General features: G+C 52.9%; 1 protein-coding gene across 9 annotated transcripts in view; it reads left to right on the top strand.

Moving 5' to 3' along the window:
- The window catches only part of LOC138061525 (uncharacterized), a 273086-nt gene that overhangs the window by 32322 nt on the left and 224633 nt on the right, over positions 1–16131 (top strand). For 4 of the 9 annotated variants that reach the window (XM_068912712.1, XM_068912720.1, XM_068912719.1 and 1 more), the window contains exons 4-5: positions 9625–9748; positions 10187–10311. In XM_068912712.1, the coding sequence (XP_068768813.1) occupies positions 9625–9748; positions 10187–10311 (249 nt within the window). Of the gene's footprint in view, positions 1–6489; positions 6512–8557; positions 9178–9624; positions 9749–10186; positions 10312–16131 lie in introns of those variants that run through there. The other 5 variants (XM_068912715.1, XM_068912713.1, XM_068912717.1 and 2 more) reach the window with 4 other exon arrangements.

The following is a 16131-nucleotide window of genomic DNA, read 5'->3' as shown; positions in this document are numbered from 1 at the left end:
GCCTGCTCTTCAAAAGGCTCAGAAGACTCTCTGCCTCTCCTCACAAGGCACAGAGCTGCGGCGAGGGATGCTGCTTTTCTCCATCAGTGAGCACCAGGGACACGAGTCATACCTTACAGCGCCTCTGAGCCTGGCAGTCGTGTCCACACCAGAATGCCTGGCCCACCACACCAGTCCTCACCTCGTCTTTGTTCCGTGTCTTTCCGAGAGAAAACGAGGAAAGCCCCAACCCTCCGCACTCTGAGCATGAAGTGGAGTCTATGAACATGGACAGGAATGTACTTGTTACCACCTGTCAATTTTCTGTGGTAGCTCAGCAACTGCAGCGGGCTGCAGGGCTCGTGCTGTGCTGAATTTATGGAAGGCAAGCGACTGCTGGCCATGGAAATATTTCGCGTGAACTCTGAAGCACAACAGGCTTCACTCCGCAGACAGTCTAATGTAGGGACATGAACTGTGCTCAGTAACACAGGTGTGAGGGCAAGTGCTGGGAACCCCCTTGCCTTCTCCGATTACTCCTTGATAGCCCAGTGATAGGCGCCACACAGGCAAGCGTGGGACTCAGGATGGTGCAGCCCATAGAAGAGGGGTTTGCTCTGGGGGGCTCCCCAAGAGTTTAGGAACCCCGGCTGCACCACGGCCAGAGCCTCCACACTGTGGGGTTGCCGTCACCCTCCAGTGACCCCACGAGTGTGGAGCAAACCTAGTCAGCAAAGGAGAAGTGACACTGCAGACTCACACCATAAGCATCTAGGTACTGTGGAATTTCCTACTGGATTACCTGTTGAATGTGCATACTGATAGCTGTTGACCATACTGCTGAGCATTCTGTTGACCATCCTGTTGGTATCCATACTGTTATTGACTGAGGACATCTGTTCTATTGTCCAACTGCGGTCTGGCAGTGATCGACTGAATAATGAACTAAGCTCAGGAAGGATAAAAGAAAGTAAGCCACATACCTCTGTGTGGACTCGGACTCACCGTCAGCTGGTCTGAGGACCCGACAACCCGCCCGTCAGCAAGGACGGCCCTGATGCCAACTGCCAGGGAGAACCTGAATCATCTTGGCGCAGCTCGAGCATGGTGAGAACAATCCAGGGAAAACTATACCGGAGGGGTGGCCCATAAGGACAAGGAAAGGGCGAGAGCGGTTATTATATCGTGCATCTGAGTACAGTCTTTGTACTGCACATCCGTGGCTTAACTATAGAGCTCTGATAGATGTATTCCATGTTTAGTTCTTTACTATACTTTTTGGCTTTGTTATCCCTGTAGATTGTCTGGTGTTAATTGTTTAGTGTTGTCCAGTGTCCCATCATATGTGTAGAACCACTTAGCTCTAATAAACTCTTATATCTGACAAATGACGATCTCCCGAGTTCAGTGCAACTAACCCCGGAATCTGAAAGACTCCCGGGCGCCCCTCTAGTGGCGCGTCACATATTTGATGTCAGAAGTGGGATTCTGATACGTTAGCCATGCCGTCCTCCCGAGATCATAACGCTCAAGAAGCCTGGAAACGGCCTTGCTGAGAGCTTTCAGGCAGAGGGGTGGAAAAACCCAAAGTGGGACTCGCAGTGGGTAGGGAACCATGGCAGAGATCGGGGTGCAATTTGGAATGAGCATGATAAATGGAGGAATATGAATAAGTTAAAGACAGGAAAGGGCCAAGATGCCATGTGCTGGCTACTAGGCAGCTTGCCTTTAGGCAGCCTTGGAAAAACTGGAGGAGGCTGAAAATCTCCTAGAAGAAGCCCACAGCGATGGGAAGGAAGCTGAAATGGAGAAAATGGTTTAGAAAAGCATTTAGAAAAGAAATTACAGCGTTTAATCACTGCACAAGTGGAGAACAAATGTGAGACATTACAGAAGACTAATACAACCTGGAAAGAACTAGCGCGGGTATCCCAGCACCAGGAAACGCCGGCAAAGGACCCTGCTGCTGGCCATGCCGTCCGGCAGCAGGTAGGCAGCGTGTGGCTCGCTGGCAGCAGGTACAAGGCACAGCCTGGCATCCCGGACCGTGGGACCATGAGTTAGGAACAAAGTGAAGGGGCCGCTCAGGCAGCCTCAGCACACGATGTCTGTGTGAGATTGCACTCAGGGAGAATTGCAGACCATTGAAGAAGCTTACTGGCAAACACGAGGGCAATGACTAATGTGAGAGAGTGAGTGAGTGTGTGGAAAAAAAAAAATCAAATAGGGCAAAAGCCCTAATCCTATTAAGTAGTCTCTGCAGCAGGAGAGCATGTGAGTGTGTGCATCAGGCACTGCATTATAACGCTGATAACCATGACGCCTTCAGGCAGCAAGCACACACGTCTACCAGCTGGTTGGGTCCAGCAGGGCCTCACCAGAGTTCTCGTATGTGCGTGAAGGTAACCACTGCACTTGAAGCTAACATTATGACTGGGTCTGACTCTTAGGCAACCTGTAAACCAGCTTGAACCTAACCAAGGTGTTTAAAGGAAAGGGCAGTGGGCTGTGAGGGGAAGGGGATTCCCAGGGTCCTAAGGTCTGTCCCGCTTGCTGCTCCGTGACCACAGGGACAGAGGTCAGTGTGAGGGCATGGGGGAGTCATCCTTTTGCAAATCACAGAATCACAGAATCTGCTCCTGGGCTGGCAGCAGCCCGGCACCAGCCCCACCGGGGCCACGGAGTTGTGCCCATGGCCCAGCTCTGGCCCCGCTGCAGCCCTGCGGCCCGGCCACTCGCGATCACAGAATCACAGAATGGTTCAGGTTGGAAGGGGCCTCTGGAGATCATCTAGTCCAACCTCCCTGCTCCAAGCAGGGTCCTCTAGAGCATATTTCCCAGGGTCACATCCAGACGGGTTTTGAGTATCTCCAGCGAAGGAGACTCCAGCACCTCTCTGGGCAACCTGTTCCAGTGCTCTGTCACCCTCACAGTCAAGAAGTTTTTTCTCAGGTTTAGATGGAACTTCCTGTGGTTCAGTTTGTGCCCATTGCCTCTTGTGCTGTGGCTGGGCACCGCGGAGAAGAGACTGGCCTCATCTTGTCGACATCCCCCCCCCTCCAGATACTTATACACACTGATGAGATCGCCTCTCAGTCTTCTCTTCTCCAGATTGAACAGGCCCAGCTCTTGCAGCCTTTCTTCAGAGGAGACATGCTCCAGTCCCCTCATCATCTTTGGAGCCCTCCGCTGGACTCTCTCCAGTAGTGCCATGTCTCTCTTGTCCTGGGGAGCCCACAATTGGACACACTACTCCAGGGGGAGGCCTCCCCAGGGCTGAGGAGAGGGGCAGGATCACCTCCCTCCACCTGCTGGCAACACTCTGCCTAATGCACCCCAGGATACCTTTGGCCTTCTTGGCCACAAGGCCACATTGCTGCCTCATGCTTAACTTGTTGTCCACCAGCACTCCCAGGTCCTTCTGTGCAGAGCTGCTTTCCAGCAGCTCAGCCCCCAGCCTGTACTGGTGCCTGGGGTTATTCCTCCCTAGGTGCAGGACCTTGCACTTGCCTTTGTTGAATTTCAGGAGGTTCCTCTCCGCCCAGCTCTCCAGCCTCTCCAGCTCCCTCTCAATGGCAGCACAGCCTTGTGGTGTGTCAGCCACTCCCCCCAGTTTAGGATCATCAGCAAACTTGCTGAGAGTGCACTCTGTCCCTTCCTCCAGGTCACTGATGAATACATTGAACAAGACTGGACCCAGGACTGAGCCCTGGGGGACACCACTAGCCACAGGCCTCCAACTTGACTCTGCGCCATTCACCACAACCCTCTGAACTCTGCCATCCAGCCAGTTCTCAAGCCACCTCACCGTCCACTCATCTAACGCACCCTTCCTGAGTTTACCTAGGAGGATGTGATGGGAGACAGTGTCCAAAGCCTTGCTGAAGTCCAGGCAGACAACATCCACTGCTCTACCCTCATCCACACAGCCAGTCAGTCCATCTGAGAAGGCTCTCAGGTTGGTCAAGCACGATTCCCCTTTGGTGAATCCATGCTGACTACTCCTGATCACTTTCTTGTCCTCCACATGCTTAGTGAGGACCTCCAGGAGGAGCTGTTCCATCAGCTTTCCCGGGATGGAGGTGAGGCTGACAGGCCTGTAGTTTCCTGGCTCCTCCTTCTTGCCCTTTTGGAAGACTGGCGTGACATTGGCTTTCTTCCAGGCCTCAGGCACCTCTCCTGATCTCCAGGACCTTTCCAAGAGGATGGAGAGTGGCCTAGCGATAACATCCGCCAGCTCCCTCAGCACTCGTGGGTGCAGCCCATCAGGGCCCATGGATTTATGGATGTCAGGTTTGGACAAAAGATCTCTAACCCGATCCTCCTCCACCAAGGGAGAGTCTTCCTTTCTCCAGCCTTCCTCTCTTGTCCCCAGGGTCTGGAATTGCTGAGGGCTGGCCTTAGCAGTGAAGACTGAAGCAAAGGCAGCATTCAGTAACTCTGCCTTCTCTATATCCTTTGTTACCAGGGCACCCGCCCCATTCAGCAGCGGGCCCACATTTTCCCTAGTCTTCCTTTTGCTATTGATGTATTTGAAGAAGGCCTTCTTGTTGTCCTTGACATCCCTTGCCAGATTTCATTCCAAATGGGCCTAAGCCTTCCTTGTCGCATCCCTGCACACTCTGACAACGTCCCTGTATTCCTCCCAAGTGGCCTGTCCCCTCTTCTACATTCTGTAGACTTCCTTCTTCTGTTGGAGTTTTGCCAGGAGTTCCTGGCTCCTCCGTGCAGGTCTCCTGCCCACTTTGCTGGACTGCTTACTCAGAGGGATGCACCCATCTTGAGTCTGGAGGAGGTGATGCTTGAATATTAACCAGCTTTCTTGGACCTGCCTTCCTTCTAGGGCCCTACCTCATGAGATTCCTCCAAGTAGGTCCCTGAAGCGGCCAAAGTTAGCTCTCCTCAAGTCCAGGGTTGCGAGCCTACTTATTGCCCTGCTCCCTCCTCGTAGGATCCTGAATCCACCATCTCATGGTCACTGCAGCCAAGGCTGCCCCCAGCCTTCACCTCTCCAACTAGACCTTCTTGGTTTGTTAGTACAAGGTCTAGCAGTGCACCTCTCCTTGGTGGCGTCTCCAGCACCTGGGTCAAGAAATTATCCTCAATCCTCTGCAGGAACCTCTTTGACTGTTTGTGCCTAGCTGTGCTCTCTTCCCAGCAGATGTCAGGGTGGTTGAAGTCCCCCATGAGAACCAGGGCCTGTGATCATGAGGCTACTTCCAGCTGTCGGTAGAAGGCCTCATCGACGACTTCTTCCTGATCAGGTGGCCTGTAGTAAACCCCCACCACTGTGTCACCCATGCTAGCCTGCCTTTTAAGCCTTACCCATAAGCTCTCAACTTGCTCTTCATCCACCCCGAGGCAGAGCTCCATACGTTCTAGTTGCTCCCTCACATAAAGAGCAACTCCACCACCTCACCTTCCTAGCCTGCCTTTCCTAACAAGCACATAGCCGTCCATGACCGCATTCCAGTCATGTGAACTGTCCCACCATGACTCTGTAACTGCAATGAGATCATGGCCCTGCGACCGCACACAGATCTCTAACTCTTCCTGTTTATTTCCCATGCTGCGTGCATTGGTATACAGGCATTTCAGAGAGCCAGTCAAGCATGCAAGCTTCCCAGGAGAGGTGCAAGAGGATCCTCCATAGCCATGTTGCATGCTGTCTCCCCTGGCTGCATGCACCCGCTGGAGGCATCCTGACTTGAGTGGTGTTTTACTGACTACCCTGTCTCTGCACCACTCCCCTTCCCCCATCTTGCCTAGTTTAAAGCCCTCCTTACCAGGCTGGCCAACCTGTTGGCAAAGACAGACACGTGTGCCCCGCTTAGTGAGGTGGATCCCATCGCTCTTCATCAGCTGTTGATCTTCAAACAGGGTTCCATGGCCATAGAAACTAAAGCCCTGTTGCCAACACCAGCGGCGCAGCCAGTTGTTAACTTGGAAAGCTCATCTACTCCTCCTCCCGTCCTTCCCCCTCACAGGCAGGATTGAGGAGAAAACGACCTGGGCTCCCACACCCTTCACCACCATCCCCAGAGCTCTGGAGTCCTGTGTGATGGTTTCCAATTTGCCTTTCGTGTTGTTAGCGCCCACATGGAAGAGCAGCAGAGGGTAGTAGTCCGATGCATGGACAAGCCTTGGCAGTCTTTCCATGACATCTCTTCTTCGAGCCCCTGGCAGGCAGCAAACCTCTCTGGACAAGAGGTCAGGTCGGCAGATAGGTGCCTCTGTCGCCTGCAGCAGGGAGTCACCCGCAACAATCACTCGCTGCTTCTTCTGGGTGTTCCCTCATGGCACGGGGTCTGTCAGGCCAGTTGCCTCCCTTGGAGCCGTGCCCAGCTCCTCCTCAGCTTGGAGGGCGCTAAACTTGTTCCTCAAGGGTAAGTCTTGAGGAGGAGTAAGAGCCTTTCTCCTTCTATGAGATATAACTGATCAACCACAGCACACCTTGCACAAGAGAGCTGTCTGTCAGCGCTAGGCACTCCCTGGAGCCTGACACCTGTGGAGCAGCACCTGCTGTGAGAAGGTCTGTCTGGGTTGAAGCTTCAGACACTGGGGATGCAGCAACTGCCACAGCCACTGGGGAATGTGCTCTGAACTCTCCTGCAAGCCAAGGGCAGGCGAGGGCTGCAGGCAGGCCCTGGGATGGCCTGGCACCAGCTGGACAGTGGCACGGGAAAGTGGCAATGCAGTTCTTGTAGTGCCGCTCGCTGGGAGACCGGCGGGCATGACCGGAGCCTGGTGGCACAGGAGGGAGAAGTGCCAGCGGAGGGTCGCTGCAGGAAGGCTCTTGAAAGGAGTCCTGGAGCGTTTGTCACACCACTGGTCTCTGCCCGTGCCTGTGCTTGCCATGGCCACTGCCAGCCTGACTTCTGGCACCGTGCAAGGGCACAGCTGGTGCCCTGCGTGCAGCAGGTGGCAAGGCATGCGGAGGCCAGGGAAGGTGTCCTCTGGGGAGAGTGAAAACTTCTCCTGCTTTCCTTCTTTGTATATTTACAAATGCTGGGCCTTCTGTGCTAGGGAAATGTGCAAAGTGTCTTCTTTGCTTCAGGTGCCAATACCTTCTTCCCCAACAGAGGTACTGCCTGGAGGCAGTGTTACTCCAGGCGTCCCTCAGGACTGGCTGCCCCTGAGGACACTGTGTACAGTGGCCTGGAGGTTGGCTGAGTATGAACCGTGAGGCTTGAACTCTTCACTCAGAAGGTTCAGCCCAAAGCCGGAATTGCTGGTGTGGAGGTTTCTGACATTTCTTCCTGGTTGCGTAGGATGATGACTTTTGGGGCAGAGGGTGGGGGTGGGCTGTCTTTTGTTTCCTGCCCACAGCCCTGCAGGGCTCCTTCCACCTGCAACACTGGCTGCAGGAACGGACAAGTCCATTTCAGTGGAGGAACGGCACGTCTTCTGAAATGCCTCCGTAAATAGCTCCTCACTTCCACACAGCATCAGTAGATAACTGCAAGGCTGACGCTGTAGAGCCTGGGCTGTTTCTCGAATGAGGGGTCTCTAGAGTAGAGAAAGCTTTCCTTAGGGCAAAATTGAGAGCCAAGCTGAGTGCTGAGCCAGGAAGAAGTCTAAACCTCGGAGGTTTGAAAGCACTACTGTGTGAGCATATGAGATGCCTTGCCCTGCATGGACCAGCAGCTTTCCAGAGAGCCCGTCCCTGCAGTGGCTCCAAAGCCCCCTTCCCAGAGAGGAGCCCGGCGGAGACGCATGCATGTAAAGCTTGTGGCGGGCAGCTGGGGCAAGGCGAGTGGTGAGGGAGGTGTGTGACTCGAGGCTCCAGTTGTTCTTCTGAGACGGGTGCTGAGAAGTAGCAGCCAGCAAGAGGAGGGAGGGAGATTGCTCGGACTCTTGAACAATCTGCGGGGAGAAGAACATGAAGGGAAGCACATGGCAGAGGGCTGTGCTCCCCCTCACTCCAGCTGCCTTTGGTGGGCAAGGGCAAGGGCAGCGTCTGGTGCCCGTGCCCTGTCCCACCATGGCCCCCTCTCAGCCGCAGGGCTTGCTGATGGTGTGGGTCAGCAGAGAACAGCAGAGATGTGAGTGCTTGGGCAGCTGTGGGGAAGCTGTTAGCAGCTGTTTACATGCCTACAGCACTGCTGGGCCTTGCTGTCTTGGCAGAAAGCCACAGGCACCATGGCAAGGCCGTTGCCCAGCAGGGCAACTAAAGGGTGCCCCCAAAGTGCCAGAAGGGAGGGACATTGCTCACCTCCGAGAGTGGCTCCTGCGGGAGCAAAGCGAGAGGCTGAGAGATGGAGAGAGGGAGATGAGGGCCAGGTAAGAGACAAGACAAGTAAGCCTTGCTCCAGGAGTGGGCCTGTGGCCTTTCCGCGTGGTGCTGGCTGGAGCTTTGTGTTCCGGGAAATGCTGCCTAAGTCAAGCGGGTGCAGATGCTGACTGTGCCTCGAGTGGCAGCATGAGTGTGTGGAGCTTGGCCAAGGCAGCTGGGAGGTGCTTGGGGCGCTTGAGGCGGGGCCCCCACAGCAGGATGATGCCAGTGGCAAAAGAGGAAATGGTCTGGGCAAGAGAGCTGCAGGTGCTGTGTTTGAGCCATCTGTGTTTGTCTGTGAAGGTTTCTTGCCATGATTGCGCCGAGGATGGAGAAGCTTGAGGCTCTTGAAGAGGAGAAGGGCCTCCTGCAGCAGGCTGAGCGAGAACAGCAGCAGCTGGGAAAGAAGAAACAGCCAGGCAGCCAGAAGAACAGCTCAAGTAAGCTAAGAGACTGCGTGAGACTAACACACATCTAGAGGCAGATTTCTCCAGTCATGTCAACAGGAGCCAGCGTGTTTGCTCTCAGCTGTGGAACAGGCGCCTTGTGCTTGCTGGTGACAAAACTGCACCTAAGTCACAGCTGCTGCGTCCTTTGTGAGGCGTTCGTTCAGGCAGACGCTCTTCTGAACGGTTGTTCTGGGCTCTTGCACGTGTGCCCTCCGAGCAGGAAAGAGGGCTTGCTTAGCCCTGTGGCCAACACACTTTGCCACGGAGACCATTCACAGGCGGGAATTGTACTTCCTGTCCTTGGTAGGAGCTGCCGAGACGAGTGAGCCTTCAGCTGTTGGGAAGAAGACCAGAAGAGCTGTGCGTACTTCAGTGCTCTGCGGGGAGAGCGGGCAGGTCATGGCTCGAGCCACATGGCACAGCTTGTCATCTGAGGAAGAAGATGCTACTCGGAGAGCTCTCAAAGGGAGACCTGTGAGTAGGCGCTGGGTGGGTGCGGGTGGCCACGCCTGCTAGGTGGCAGTGCGTTGGCGCTGCGGACTCCTGGGGTGGGGGGGTGCTGGCACGCACACAGCCTCTGCCAGCTTGTGGCTCCTGGTGGATGGTCAGGGCGTGTCCTGAGCAATGCCCTGAGGAAGCAGGGAGGGGTGTTGCCATGCTGGGAGGGTCTGTGTTGGAAAAATGAGGAGGGCTCTGGCCTTCCTGACCGGTGGGGCTCCTATTTCCGCCTCCCACTGACACCAGTCCCCAGGAAAACCTTCAGCTTGTCTTGGAGCCAACTGTCCCAGTGTGCACCTGCGTGGCTGGGGATTCGCTCTGCTAATGCCGCCGCCGCCGAACTGTGGGCACCGAATCACAATTCCTGCCTCTTTCTGTTGTGTGCTGAATCTTGTTCTGTAATGCATGTCTTCCCTCCTGTAGGAAGAAGAATGTCTATCAAGCAGCAAGCTGCGAAGCTGGCAAGAGGCGGCTCATCAGGAACTTGAGAGTCCTGAAGGCAACCGGAGTGAGCCGCCGCTTGAGGCCCAAGACACTGACAAGCAAGGTGCGTACAAGCCTGGACTAGAGTGCCCTAAGGCTCTGTGTTGCCTGCCAGGACTGCAGGCACTGCTCTGCTTCCTTCTGAGGGCTCGCCTTTGCTCTAGTTCAGAAATGCTTTGCAGGAGGCTCCAAGAGAGGAGCTGTAGCCTGACGGAGCTGTGGCTGCTTTGCTGGCTCCTCCCGTCACAGTAGCTGAGGGGAAGCAGTGGGGAGGGCTGGAGGCTGTGTGCTGACCTGAGTTGAGGAGCAAGGTTAAGCAGCAGCCAGAGGAGGTTTCCACAGGCTAATGTCTCTAAGCCAGTGGTGAGCGTCAGTCATACTCTCCGCAGGAAGTCTTTGTAGCCTAGGGACAAAGTCTCGCTTTGCTTTCCACACCGCCTTGCCAAGGGAGCGCTACAGGCTTGGAAGTTACTCAGGGATGGCTGTTTGTTTCTTGCTGCAGAAAGCAGTAGGGAGGATTCTTCGAGAGAGCTGTGTCTCTGTCCTGAGACAAGCAAATGCTTCTCTTCAGGAGCCTGCGAAGGAGACAGCGACGCTGACCTGAAAGAGAGCAGAAGATTTTGGCAGGTATGACAGCAGCCTCCTGCTATGTCTCAGAAGATAGCAGCTGTCGTGCTGTGACGTGGTTGAGCTGTATCTGTTAACCGGGTCCAGCTGAGTTTCTTCTCTTTGTCCTGAGCCTTTCCTGCCTCACCATCACTCCCCACGCTGCCCACACGCTTGCTGCACTCCTGCAGCTTTCTGCTAGGAGGGCTTTATTCGCAAAGCACCCAAGCGTCTGAGTGTCCAGAAGCGCAGCTGCTTGACTGGGGCAGCCACAGGCCTCTCTCCTTGGTGAGCATGTAGCCATTTGTGGGTTAGTTTCTTCCTGGAGGAGCTCCAAGAGTAGCTTAGAGAAGAGCGTGCTTGTTGCCCAGTTGGCCTCAGCGGGGCTCATGACGTGCTGCCTGGCTCCGTCCCTTGGAAGAGCCTCTCGGAAAGCATTGAAGAAGGTGGTGGGGAGACATCCCGAGAGTCAAGGATGAGCCTTCTGTTGTCTTGACAGGCAACCTGTCAAGGTCCGAAAGAGTGACCGAGGGAGGAGGACAAGTTGAGGCCGTTGCCTGGGTCTGTGCGTGGCTTACAACTCATGCCCCACTTTGCATGCGGCTGGCAGCCTCCCTCAGTACTGCCTCAGAGCTGCAAAGGAACCTGAGAAAAAAGGCAGGAGTGTCCTGAGAGCAGACAGTAACCATGGCACAAGAGCCCAGAGCACACAGTCCTGTACAATAACTCAACCTGCTCCTGCTCCTGTGTCCTTTGTGTTGCTTGCTTCCCGCCGGTGTAGAGCATGAGTCCTGTGGAAGTAGCAGCTGTTGAGGAGGCCCACTGTTGCCTAGTGAACGTCCTCTGGCCATGGTCAACAGTCCCCAAGGGGCCACTAGCTCCCACTTCAGGGCCGGATTCCTCTTTTTCACCACACTCAGAGCCAGGCTGGCTGCAGTACCTACCCCTTGCTTTAGAAAACCTCCTGTGAGCGCTTTTGAGAGAGGCCAGCGACGGTTGGCTGCTAGCTGCGCGAGACCTCCAACACCTGTATCCCAGGTGGTGTCCCCTGAGCAACAGCTTTTCCTTCTGCACATCCCCGACAGCTCTCTAAGGAACGGCCTCTTTCTGCTTGGACTCAGGCTGTGTCTGCTTTGAGACCAATTTGTTAGATTACTGCTATCTGTAGCTTGTCTGCTTGCAATAGTCCCAACCAGACGGGAGCTCTGAACCTGGGTCTGTAGTCCTTGCCTGCTACCGGATGGTGTTACCAAACGGAAGAAAAAAAGGGAGGCTGTTGACTTTCTTGAGGTGGTTAATCCCTTCTTGTTTTGCTTGGGAAGAAATGTTCTTGTCCTTCGACTTTACAAGTGACTGGGCAGCTTCTTATGCTCTGCTGCTTTGTTTTTCAGGGTTGTTGCGGATGAGTGAGGAGTGACGCACTTCACTTGTAAGAGAGAAGCTGCAATATGTTTACTGAGATAAGATAGTGATTTAACAAAGTTCAATGCTAAATAAAACAGTGGTTTGATGAGATTTCATGGCAAGGTTCAGTTGTTTATTTGTTGCATAGAGGACAGTGTGAGGCAGAATCGTCAAGGAGACCCTCCAGTGAGTCGTGGACTCCTTCAGAGTGGACTGCCTGGCTATCCAAACTGCTTAGTCCCAGACTTAGTCAATGGTTTATGTCCAACGGATTATGTGCACAGTCAGTTTGAGAGACACTTAGCAAAGTTTGCAAAGTCTCAGCAGCACAGCCAATCCAAGATTACAGTTTGCAAAGTCTCCGTGGGCCATTATTTTCTTACCAAGGATCTGTCTCGGGTAAGGAATCTCTCAGCTTTGAAGAGGAAAGTTTCAGTCACTCAGAGGATCTGTCACCGGTAGGGAGTCTCTTGACCTCGAGGAGTAACCTGGAGAGGTGTGCCACCTCAGGGGGAGGTTCACCACCATGAATCCAGCTGCCGTGTAGGAGAGCTCAGTGGGCTGTAGGCTGCAGCACTATTTACCGGCGTGGAGTTTGACTCATGGTCATGCAGTATTTGGTGTGGAGATGTCTCTTTGTTGCTGATCTCATGCCACGTGTGGGGAAAGCTACCTTTATGCCAATCTCATGCTGCGTAGGGGAAAATGTATCCCTTTTTGCTCATCTCATGCCTGTTTCTGGCCTTTGCCAGAAACTGGTTTGCAACCAGTATGGCCTAGTTCCTCCTGGTCAGTCCTGGGCACTGTCAGCTATTTGCGGTCAGCTGGAGCCCGAGATAAGGGAGTTGCACTCCGCCACCCCTTGGGCTTGCGATCAGGGGCGGGGGGAGTTGCGCTCCGCCACACTTCCACCCCATGACCATAGTCAAATCTCCAATGCTTTCACAGAGTGGTGGTGCGGTCCCCTCTTGCCTCTGTGTCATAAATATATGGAGTGGTTATTGCCTCTTTTATAGATCTACTCTCCATTGTGGCATCTTCCTCCAGTTTGGCCAGGGGAAGAGGCTGCTATGAGAGCGTGAGAACTCGTATTCTTACTGATTTCATACCGCTAATTACTACTATTACAATAATAATGGTTATTAAAATAGTGAACAGTGGTTGGAGTAGGCTTGCAAGCCATCCTGGAAGTCGGAAGCCCATCAGTTCAAAGTTGATTTAGCCATGATGAGTATATTCCATCCTGGATGCTTGCAGAGTCAGCTGCTACTTGCCGAACTTGCATAATCTGCAGGGAGAGTGGCTGGGAGACGTTGGGAATGTGCACGCAACAGTCTTCACCGGAGATGTTCAAGAAGGCACAGACTCCTCCCTCCTTCAACAGCGTGAGGCCCAGAGTGGTTTTCAATTGTAGTGTTATGCGGGCGGTCGCATCTCCACGCTCATTTAGGAGAGTTAGGCTGTCGCTGTGGCGTTAGCCAGTATTTCTCCTTGATCAGTCAGTTGCGCTACTTGCTCTCGAGTTTTAGCTGATGCAATTCCCCAGATGAAGCACCCTTCTAAACCTCAGAGCAAACGCTTTCGAACCTTTTCTCCACGTGAAAGGTCTCGCCATAGAGTTGCCCTGTTCACTCGTCGCCACTTTTGAGAGGCAGGGAGACCTGGCTAACATGACTTAGGAGGAAGCTAATGAGCATTGTACGCCAACAAGCATAGCAGGGAGGAGGGTATGTAGCGTGTGATCCGAGCATGCTCAAACCATGCCCTTTGGGGCTGGCACAGCTGCCTTTTTGCCTTCAGCTACAAAGGTGCTTTTGCTGTCTGCGGGCTGAAAGTCATCCCTAAAGAGTTTCTCAGTGAAATTAAGCACTGAGTTGTTGGCACAGAGACAGCCTTGCACTGGTGCATGCCGTAAGGGGGGAAAAGTCATGAGTGGATGGAATGAGGCATTACAGGACAACGGGAGCGTGCACTTCCATTCAGGATTTTCAGGAGGGGGGGTTGTGAGAGTGTTTGGGTCCTTTCCAAGCACATCCCCATAACGATCCTCTTCCTCCCCACTGACATGATTTTAGGCAAAGGGAGAATTTAGTTTGTTTCCCTTCTCCTGGTATTGGCCGAGTTCCATCCTGACAGCGCATCGGACATTCATGTGCCTTGACTTTGGGGTGGACCACACACCATAGGGCAGGTTCTTCCAACCGTTCCCATGTCAGTGAGTGATCTTCTCAACTCCCTTGGTCAAGAGCACAAGGGATCCCCCAAGGGATGGTAGTGCATGGCATGGTGGTCTTCCTTCCCCGTGCAGTACCATCCAGGTACACACTTTGGTCAGTGCAGCTTTCACCTGTCAGGCCCGAAAGCATTGAGGGCCAGCTATAATTGCACCACAGTGGATCTCTGGCTTCCAATTGGGGGATAAATGACCCTCCTTTAGCCCAGGTATTATTTAAATCTTCCTCTAAGTTTGGGAAGCAGAGGCAGATAGGCAACGGGGTTCCCTCGGTCGATCCCAGATTGTTTAAACAAGCTGTGATTGAGGAGGTATTGATAAGAGCCAAAGAGTTGTATTTGTTTCAAGATTGCATTGGATTGAAACCCTTCATTTTGTGGGGGCTTTTCCATACTATCAGTAACAAGTGCTAGGGTTATCATTCCTCCCACTATACCTATTATTTGGAATGAATTCATTTTACAAAGGATTCCCTCAGGATGAATTCAGCCCTTTTTGGGATAGTACCTTTTTGTTAGGGGTTAGCAATTTGGAAAAAAATAAGCAGTACTAATAGTTTTGGTCTTGCTAGTAGGCTTCACTCACTGAGCCTGTGAAAATAAGAGTAGCATGAGTTGGCGGGGTGAGTCCAGACAGATTACCCTATGAAAAAGAAGGAAAAATGCATCGTGCGCTAATTCTGTGTTTTGCACCACTGCTCTCAGTAGCTTCCCAGGCAAGTGGGCCACGGGGTTTAATTAAAGCCATAGGCACAGGACCGATGGATAGTAAATTGGCCATCACAGGCTGTCCTGGCTGTAACGTTGTCGGCTGTTCTCCTTTCCCAGTAGCTGGAGCACTAAGTTTAGTTCTGACAAAGAGTGCTCGGCTCACAGGGCTTCCAGAGGGCCCCTGTGGGTTATGTACTTGATGGGGTACTTAGGGAAGTCGCGTATCCCATTGAGCCTCGTGTGGTTTGAGGCTCTTTCAATAAGCCATTAGCCCTTTCTATCATCCCATTTGACTGAGGCTAGTGTGGGGTGTGAAATACCCATTGAATTCCTTCTTGTCTTGCCCAGTCTTGCACTTCCTGACACGAGAAATATGAGCCCTTATCACTTTGGATAACATCAGGAGGAGACAGATCTGAGAACCAAAACACTAGTCCTCCCACTGTACTTTGCCCCTCAGCTTTTTGACTCTTAGTTGCCATAAGCAAGCTGGAGACTACTTCCACTCCTGTGAGGCTGTATCGATATCCTGCAGAGGATTTGACTGGTGCAAAACAATCACTTTGCCATGTAGACCCTAAAGTTTTCCCTTCACTGACATGAAGAGGTAGTGCTTTAGCAGGACGATGTGCTTCTAATTTTAATCTACACTGGGGATGTTCTGTAAGAATAGTTCCACAAGTTTCCTGTTTACGGGCCAGTCCTTACTCTGTGCAGCAAAGTAAAGAGCCTCCTTACCTGTGTGACCTAGGTTGTGATGTAACCATTCTCCCAGCTGATACCACTCAGGATCTCATGTGATTATCCTAATTTTTGTTAAACTCATCTGTCTTTAGGTTCCCCTTGGTGGCTGGTTGATTGTCCTTGGTATGAGCTTTTACGCATCCCATCTTGAAAGGTGTTTTCCTGGCTATATCTAGCAATAGTTGCCAATCTTGATTTCTCCAAACTGGGGATCTATTTATTTCCCACTTCAAGGGAAGTGCCTTCCCCATCTTCTATTATTTGTGTGCCAGTGGTAATATCTAATGCAACAGCCTGATATTGCCATTGACCATTTATCCTTTTTGCTGAGGCATCAGTGAAGCAAGTGTTTTCTGTTGGTGCACCCTCAGTGAGGGGTGGTGCATTCAGAATTGGTGAAGGTGTAAAAGGGTGTTGTAATGCTAGAGGCTCTGTGTTTACAGGCATCTGCAGTTTGGAAACCTTAGTGTGTCCTTCAGTTAACTGCCTATTTTCTGCAACTCCTGCTAGGTAGACATACCATTTTCAGAGAGTAGATTTTTGTGCAACTCCTTCTGGGGGAGCAGAAGTCCCCACAATCTCCAACGAGCTTCTCAGAAGAGCTAAGCAGAGCCCAGAAACTGCTGCACAAGCTGCTGCATCTGTTGGCTGCCTCTGCTCTGTTGGCTGCACTTTCACCTGGCCATTGCGAGATGTCTCTGTCCTCACAGCAGCCCGGGCACAAAACCCCACTGTCTACCTCCTGCTGCC

The sequence above is a fragment of the Struthio camelus genome, chromosome 18 (assembly GCF_040807025.1).
Source record: "Struthio camelus isolate bStrCam1 chromosome 18, bStrCam1.hap1, whole genome shotgun sequence".
Taxonomy (NCBI): Eukaryota; Metazoa; Chordata; class Aves; order Struthioniformes; family Struthionidae; genus Struthio; species Struthio camelus.
This window is presented reverse-complemented; position numbering and strand designations above follow the sequence as displayed.